The following is a 9,239-nucleotide window of genomic DNA, read 5'->3' on the forward strand; positions in this document are numbered from 1 at the left end:
AAAAATAGAAATTACCAATTCTAGGCTAGAAAGTGTTTTGTAAAAGTACCTTCCCATGGGCAGAATTTCTGAAATGGCAATAAAGCATGGAAGTGTCTTTCTCAGTTCTTACAACGGCAAACAAACCTAATATTTAAAGAAGGCTCAAAGAGTCTTTTCAATCTTCTATCAAATTCCAAGGCCAAGTACTGTACACAGATAGTTCAAAATTCCGAGTATTATTCTAAATCTCCCAGGAAAATGCAAGCTAAAGAACAGCTGGTGGGAAATATATATATCTCCTAGAGCACTGGCTCCCCGACGTCAGTGTTCAGAAGAATGTGTGCAGGGCTTCTTCAATGCAGACGGCAGGGCCGTACCCACTAAGTTTCTAATTCAGTAGGTCTACGGTGGGGCCTGAGGTGTGTCTCTCTCCCTCTCTGCCGAGTTCCCAGCTAATTCGGACACGGCTGAAGGAGGACCCACTCTGAGAACCCATCAAAGCAGCCTGACCACTTTCGGAAACTGGTCTGTTTTGGCAACTTGAGTGTCATTAAATTTGATTCAGCTCACGCTGGAGATTATTCTAGAAGTAGGTACTCTACAGAAAGATGAGCCTTTTAACAACCAGTAGTGAGTAAATATGAAAAGTATAATTAAAATGAATGCTTTCAACAACTTCAGGCAACTTCGACTGATTATTTTTTTATTAATAAAACAGTCTTAAAAGTACTCAGAATTAATGTAATTTATTTCTGTAAAGCCTCTTATAAGCATTCAGCCACTGGTGATTATTCTTATTATGTTTATTTTTTGTGTTGCTGTATTTTATGCACACATGCGTATATAAATATGCATATGTGTGCATGTATGTACAGCTTTATCTCCATACTGAAACAGAAATAAAAGTAAAGAATATTGAGAATTTTTAAACTGGCTGGGGAAAGGAGGTAACTGTGCATAAATCTTTAAATCCTGAAATCACAAGAAAAAAAAAATCAACGTACTCTACTAAGCATTTACTTTACAACATGTTTTTGCCAATGTGAGTCAAAGCCCTCAAAGTCTAGCATCCAAATTAGCTTACAATTTATCAGTGTTATTTCCATTTGTTTTCTACTTTTTCAATGAGTCCAGGCTTGCTCCTGTATTATTTTCTCTATAATAGCAGGCATGCAGACATACTGGAAGCAAATTCTTTAAATATGTGGTTTCTCCCCACAAGACATCTCTGCCCAAGGAAGTGCTCCTGCTTGTGAGCCAAGGGAACCCCCAGTGTCCCCTTCGCAGGCTGGGTCACAGAAGCAGAATGTCCAGGTTCACTTGACTCTTGGTTCCCAAGTTTCCCAGTTGTGACGCTGCAGCGGAACGTCAAGATGCCACTGAGGGGTCTCAAAGGATGAAAGCAGCAGGGGGCAAGGGCAAACGAAAGAAAAACTCCCAGCAGAGGCTCAGCAACCCACTGCAGACTGGAAGGAGACACTCACCTGGAGCGGGTGGAGAGGATAATTGAGCCAGACTTCTCGAAGGTCCTGGGAAAAGGAGAGATGCCTTTAATGCCCAAGGGCGCCATCCAACAATCCCCAGGGCACTCAATGGAATGGCATTATTTGAAATACTCGACTATCTCAGATGCTGACTCTACTTAATGCAGACTCAACCATGCTCACAAACAAAGTGTTCTTTTTCCCGATTATTCACCACTCACGCTGCCTGCAGTGACTCTAATTAGCCTATTAAGTTACCTGGAGTAGAAAGTACCAGACTCACCCCAAGAAGTCAAAGACACCTTTCAAAACTAAGTCACTTTAGAAGGCAATTTGGCTTTCCTCAAAAAGCTGAACATACAAATCCCTTATGACCCAGCTATTCTGCTATTAGGAACAGACCCCAAGGCAAACAGAACTGAGTCACAAATGGAAATATGTACATGTATGTTCAAAGCAGCATTACTCACAACAGCAAAAATATGGAAACAGTCCAAATTTCCATCAACAAACGAATGGACTAAGAAACCATGGTACATTCACACACTAGAATACTATGCAGCACTGAGGATCAATGGTTTTATAAAATATTATATAACATGGGAGAGTCTAGAGAGCATTATGCTGAGTGAACAAACTCAGTCTCATAAGAACTAATACTGCATAAGATTATTATTGTATAAATAGAAGGATAACTAAGATGGGCATGAAAATCCAAAATAGGAAGGGGAGGGGAGGGGGTATAGAAAGTGAGGGGAGGAGGATATCACTAAGACAACAAAGCTTGGTGAGCAGAGGAGTAGGGTGTGAAGGAATCGAGATGCATCCAATGGGGACCTGGAAAGATGGGGTAATAGTAGGCATAGATCAATGGTGATTAATTTCATAAAACACAATGGATGTAAGTAATCATCTATGAAGTAAATGTAGGGATGTGTGAAATACAATGTACATGAATGATGCACAGTGTATACAAATTCTGTATGAAAATCAATATAAAATAAAGTGGAAAATAATAAAGGGGGGGAGAAACTATAAAGTCACTTAGTGTATTTGAGTGGCCACATGCTCTGAGTTAAGGTGCTGTTTTAAGACAAGAGTAGAAAACTCCCTCTAATTCAGTTGTGCTTCCTTCTCTGAGGATGCATTTTAACTATGGATCATATAGATGTTTACTTGAAATGTGGGGAATGAATGAACAAAAATCCCCTAGTATGTTACCGTACCTATTGAGTTCAATTGAAAAGCTGCTATCACTAGAACTTCTTCAGGGTAGGAATGCTTTTCTTTTAGACTCTAGGGAATCTCTGACTGAGCTTTATGGTCTTGATGTTAGGTTTTTGAAGTTAATAATTTTAAAAAGTTAAAGCACAGAAAGGAACTTTATTTTAAAAAAGGTTTTTCTGAGAAAAACAAAGGAAAATTCACTATCATGTGTGATATACATGGTGATAAAATATCTAGCATTTTTGTACAACTTTTTTTAATATACTTAAATGTTAATAATTTTTTTTGGCCAATATTTTTTTTAAAGGTGCTTAAATATTTGTGTGTACTTATTAATCTGTAGTGAACAATTTCACTACATGTGATTAAAAAAAAAAAAGAGTAAGTGAATCTGTTCACTACAGTTAGGAAGCTACTGTTGTTTTATACCACTGAGTCAGAACCAACCCACAGCTGACTTGCCAGGGGATTTTTAGACAGTGAATCACACGGAACTGACTGGTCATCTTTCTCCTGCGGAGGCACTGGTGGATTCAAACTGCATGCCTTCAGGTTGGCAGCACAATACCTTATCACATAATTAAGGAAACACTCTCTAAAGTACTCAAGAGCAGCGGTGTCTCTCTGGAGACTAAGATGCGCCTGATACAGGCCATGGTCTTTGCAATCACTTGTTATGCATCAGAGAGTTGGACAATGACTAGGGAGGATAGAAGGAGAATTGACGCCTTTGAGCTGTGGTGCTGGAGAAGAGTATTGAATGTACCATGGACTGCCAGGAAAACAAACAGATTCATCCTAGAGAGGGTTAAACCAGGCTGCTCCTTGGAGGCAAGGATTCTGGGGCTTTGTCTGAGATACTTTGGACATGTTGTAAGGAGGGACAGGTCCTTGGAGAGGGACATCATGCTTGGTAGAGTGGAGGGACAGTGCAGGAGAGGAAGACCCTCTATGAGGTGGATTGATTCAGTGACTGGTGTAATCGGGATGGGTGTGTCAGAGGCAATGAGATTGGCACAGGATAGAGCACAGTTTAGGGCTGTTGTGCACAGGGTCGCCATGAGTCGCAAACAACTCAACGGCACATAACAACAACAACAACAGTAAACCTAAGCTCACTTTGCTTACTGGGAACTCAGTTCCCGTCAGGGACTGTAAATTTAAAAAGGCTTCTTTAGGAAGGTGACATGAGGATGTGACAAAGACCGAGACCAGGCTTACTTAGAAACAGAATCTTTGAAAAAACTGTTCCTCACAGATTAGTGAGTGAGCACAAGTAGTAGCCCATGATTACGTAGCTCACTGATTAATCCAACATGGCTTTTAGGGGATTTTCAAGACATTCTCCTGACCAAGAGTTTTTCTCTTGAAATCTATGTAGCATGACTTGTAATGAATATCATGTTATTCTTGCAACTTGACCTTGTTCTCACAAAAATCTTGTTTCGTAATGGCCCTGCTTTAAGTGGTTCACTGCTCCCACAGCTCACCACACTGCCTCTGCCTCCGCTGCCATCTTGGATCTCCCAGCAATTTCTTATATAGCTAAATGTAATAGTCACCACAACAATTACAATTCTACTCCATGAAACTTACTCAAGAGAAATTAAATCACATCTACCACAAAAAAAAAAAAATCTTGTTTCGTTTTCCTATCCTCTGAAGCTTCAGTCTTTGCCTGAGCTATTTATACTCCTCTCTCCTGGAGAATTCCACCATTGTCACTGGTCTAATTAAACTCCCTCAATCTGGACTCAACTCTGCTACACTTTCTACCTCTGACCTAAGCGATGAGTCCTGGACTCAAGTGTCTCAACAATATCTTAACCTCATATCCAACATAGACAAAAGATAGCTTTTGACCACTCACCTTAAGCTAGAGAGTATCATGTTAGGGAAGACCACAAATGCAAGAGTTACTCTGTCTTACTCCTAATTCCATGTTAACAAGTTCACCAACCTCTCTAAGCCTCTGTTTTCTTAAGTGTAAGACAATCACAGAAGCTTCTTCAAAGTTCTGTGGCACCACATTAAAAGTATCAGGTCCAAGGATGTCACACAGAAGTAATTGTATCAGCGATGGTGATTACTGTCAACAGTGATCAACTGCTTGACCAACCGTAGTCTCCAAAGCGCAAGGGTCCTGCTTCACCTTTCTCCTTCTTCATGCTGTTTCCTCACAATCTCAATTTCTCACACAATCGCTGCTGCCACTGTGTCCCAAGCCACCCTAGCCTCATGACACACTACCTCACATCTAGACCACTTGACTTCCACTTCCCTTACCCCATCCACACACTGCACGCAAGAGTTTCTCAGCAGACTGGTGTCAGAGAAAACATGATGGAAAATATCTAGATGGGAATTCCACGCCTATCTTAAAACAAGGGCTCATAGGATGATGAATGAATGTCCAAAACAAAGGATGATTGAAGTGAGTTTTGGTTATAAAAGGGACAAGTACTTACTCTGTATTATATTATTCAACCAAATACAGTATGTTACTACTAAATTTTAGTTTTAAAAGGTATCTAACCAGGTTGAATATGAGGTGCCTGTCTGTGGGATACTCAAGAAAAGCTAGTTAGAAGCAACTGATAGCCGAGTATAGAGAGGGAAGGCAGGGGTAGGTTAGAAATAACATAGGTATGATCACACAATGGGATATATAAAGGGAAAATAGTAAAGACTGTATCATGAAACCGCTCTGTCTTCTGAAGGAAGTTCTGAGACGGTGCAAACAGTGTGCTCAGCTGCTAACCGGAAAGACCACCCTCAGGTACCTCAAAAGAAAAGCATGGCGCTCTAATTACAGTGTCGGCCACTGAACACCCCATGGAGCACAGCTCTCCTCTGAAAGAGGGGGTCGTCATAAATCAGGTCGACTCAACAACTAGTTATCTCATTAAGAGGTTCATGGAGATGATCCATAAAAAAAAAAAAATGGGCAAGAACAAACCCAGTAAAGCTGGAAGGATCACAGTTAAGTACTGAAAGATTGACATACTTAAGAAGTAAAGGTGTTTGGGGATGAAAGACTAAAAAAGCAGTTCAGGCCGCCGTGCTGCTCATCAGGCTGGGGGACCACAGTGACAAAACCAGCTGCGAAGTGAACAGGAAACCAAGGCTGCTCCCTCAAGGTCACAGAGCAGCTGTAAAATGACTTAACAAGCCCCTTTCTGAGTAACCACTGTGCTTCTCGTCAGTGTTGCTCCCGACCTGCTTGGCTATTTCTCATCTCCTGAATAAAGATTACTGCAGACATCCTGTTGTTAACACTGCCCTTGCCTCATGACTGACTGCACCCAATAACAAATTAATCCCCTGCTTCTCCTAATCTGGGCTCAGAAAAGGCAACCAACCGAGAACTGGTCCCTCCTCTCCTCGGCATCTCGCAGCATGAAGCATCTCACAACATGAACCGGGCCTGACAACGGCCGCCCCATCCTTCCTCTGAGGAGGGTGCCCTCCCGTGCTGCATGGAGGCAGTAAGTCTGAGTTCGTATGTCTGTAGCTTGTCCCTGGCAGTCTAGGCCTGATTAGGCTTTTATAATACCACAGTGCAAGAGCACTCTGGCCTGCCAACACCTCTCACATGCTAACACTAGGAAAACATAAACCAACGTGGAGAGATCAAACAAGTTAGGAGGTCCAAGCATTCTCGAAAATGCTGATGTGCAAAGACCATGTATTACTGAGCCCTGTCGTGTTCCATAAAAGAAACACTAAAACAAATTCTGAATCTCTGCTATCTTATTGGAAGAGAATGTTCACACTCTGCTTTTTCACTTAGCCCTTCATTCATTTTCTTCTTTTAACAAATATTTATTAAATAGTACACATGCTGCCCTCTACCAGGTACTGGAAATGCAAGATAAGCTTGCTAAGTTGACAAGCGGGAGAGAAGCAGTTTAAAGAGGGAAAGGAAACCAATGGAAAACTCTGGTGCTATTAAGAATACAAGGTATCAAAGTGCGTGTAATTCAGGAAATCAGAAACACAAAGTGGCAGACGAGTAAGGTGTTACAATGGGATGGTGGCAAGCAGGGATAACCGAAGAGAAGAGTGTTCAGGAGGCAAGGGAAGGGGGGGGGGGGGGGACTAGCAATAAAAAGCCAAGCCTCTAATCCCTGCTCTTCTCCCAGCCTTCCAGTGTGACCTCCCAGGGAAGGGCGGGGGGGGGAGAAAGACTGCAGAAAGGGGGAAGGAAGTTGCCGAAACTGTCAACAAAGGATAAAGACCAGAACGGCTATTGTAAGACTTGAGATCTTTTTTTTTTTTTTTTCAATTTTGTTTTATTAATTTCAATGAACATTTACAGTGATTTTGGATTTTCATTCATTCATTGTTGCACTTTTTTCTTTATCCCCACTCCCCCCAGTTCACTCTCTCTTTGAAAAGCAAAAGATAAACTTCTTCATTGGTATACAATCCCCCCAACCCAGACCCTGCCCCCCTGCTGCCCCAAATGCACTCCACTATGCAACCTTAATTCTAGATTCCTGTGATAATCATAATATGCTATCATATATCACTTTTAAACTGTTCTCTTCCTCATCTGTTTCAATTCAGCAATTCAGTATATATAATCTATCCAGTTTTTCTCAGTCTTACACCAACCCTGATGTCAGTCACTTTCTACAACAGTGGCACCATGCAGTATTTGTCCTTTTGTGACTGAGATATTTTACTGAGCATCATGTCCTCCAGGGTCATCCATTTTGAATAATATTGCATATGAGTTCCTTGTTTTTTGAGAAGAGATCTTAAGCTTCTTGTCATCTGAACAACAGGCTCTACTATCTTGAAATCAGAACAACTAGATGGTGCCCAGCTACTACAACAGACTGCTCAGGCTGGGATCCCAAAAGAGAGTCCTGGACAGAGCAGGAGAAAATATAAACAAAGCAAAAAAATTCTGAAACCAGGGCAGACTTACCGATCTGATAAAAACTGGTGGAATAGAAACCCTCGATATTATGGCCCTTTCAGCCAAACAATCGACAGGCCTATAAATTGAACATAGACACCTGCGAGGAACGGGTTTCTCAAAACAACCAGCCAGATGAACCCAAAAAGGCAGTATATGTCAAAAAACACCGGTTACAAAGAAGTATTTTTTTTAAAAAAAAATCACCCATAAACTCCCAAACTCATTACCACTGAGTCAGGCTGAATCCAGAGCTGACTCTAAAGTGAGTTTTTGAGGCCATAATATGCATGAGAGGGGAGAGCCCATCTTTCTCTCAGGGCTGCTGATGGGTTTGAACCATTAAAGAAGTGCCTTTGGGTTAAGAGCACAACTCACTAGGCCACCAGAGCTCCATACAGTCAAAGAGGGGGCAGAAAAGATATGCAAATACAAACAGAGAAGCTCAGGAAGAAACAGAATGAATACTGTTACATTGCTGGAATTGCAGCCACTAGCAGGAGTGGCATCCACTTCCTCAACAACATGCCTCCGAAAACCCTATGAACTGTGATAAACGGCTTCAGGCCTTTCTTCATAGGGTCTCTATGAGTCATGCTCAACTTGAAGGCAATCAACAACAACATCGGGAAACAAAATGTGCATGACTTACTGAATGTGATGTTACCACTGGTGGCGAGTGGAAACCAACTGCTGACCCTCTGTAAATCACATGGGAGGAGGCCAGCCATCTTTCTCCCAGACAGCAGCCAGTGACATCGAACCACTTGCTTTTTGGTTGGCAGCTCAACTCCTAACCCACTAAGCTGGACAACCAGAGCTCCTACTGTTGAAAGGCAATTTCAAACGCCCTATAATCCATGCCATCAATTACAGATATTCATCAAGACGCCTACTTGTTCACATACCACCACAAAACCAAATTTAAAACCCAAATCCTCAGGTATGAACATCATCCGTGCCATGCTTTTCAAACTTATTGATTCTTTTATTTCTTAACTATCCTAAGTAACACAGTAATAGCATCAGACAGCCACTTAAGCTGTAGGTTTCACAAAGGCTTAAAACATTGGCTTCCTATGTGCGTTATTGCTCTATGAGGGCTATTTCATTCAATTATAATGACATTTCAATTTGCAATGCAGAGTTACCTCTCCCTTTAAATGTTGAATTGGCTTGTTTTTGGTGCAAAAAGCATCAAGTATGCTCTATTACTAACAGGATTAAAAAGGTATCACCAGCAATATTAATGGCCTAATATGCTATTTTAGTAACAACGAGCTATGTTATATGCTACCATATTTTCTTAAAGTATAATCTGCACAAAAATAAAAGGTACTTCTGCACTGCATTCCTGGCCTGAGTACACATGTACAGTCAACTGAATTTGAAAATATATATGCATTTACCAAGTTTACATCATTTCCAGAAAGAACACAGATTGCTGAGTAAAGTCAAAGGGCTGTAACTTTATCTGAGCTAGCAAAGGGTAGAGTGTCAGTCGCTACAGAATATATCATCAAGATACTTGTAAATGAAGCAAAGCCTTCTTATGTTCCTATTCGTAATGAACTGAATGTGGTCAGGAGGAAAGATGAGGTTTCGGCGGGGGGGGG

At 41.3% G+C, this 9,239-nt stretch overlaps 1 protein-coding gene across 2 annotated transcripts in view; it reads right to left on the minus strand.

Annotated features, from left to right (window-relative positions):
- DROSHA (drosha, ribonuclease type III) overlaps nt 1–9,239 on the minus strand; it is a 176,475-nt gene that overhangs the window by 29,418 nt on the left and 137,818 nt on the right. For both annotated transcript variants that reach the window (XM_006896787.1, XM_006896786.1), the window contains one exon: nt 1,467–1,511. In XM_006896787.1, coding sequence (XP_006896849.1) covers nt 1,467–1,511 — 45 coding nt within the window. The remainder of the gene's footprint in view (nt 1–1,466; nt 1,512–9,239) is intronic.

This window comes from Elephantulus edwardii, unplaced genomic scaffold, assembly GCF_000299155.1.
Source record: "Elephantulus edwardii isolate Elephantulus edwardi_28Jun2011 unplaced genomic scaffold, EleEdw1.0 scaffold00191, whole genome shotgun sequence".
Classification (NCBI taxonomy): domain Eukaryota; kingdom Metazoa; phylum Chordata; class Mammalia; order Macroscelidea; family Macroscelididae; genus Elephantulus; species Elephantulus edwardii.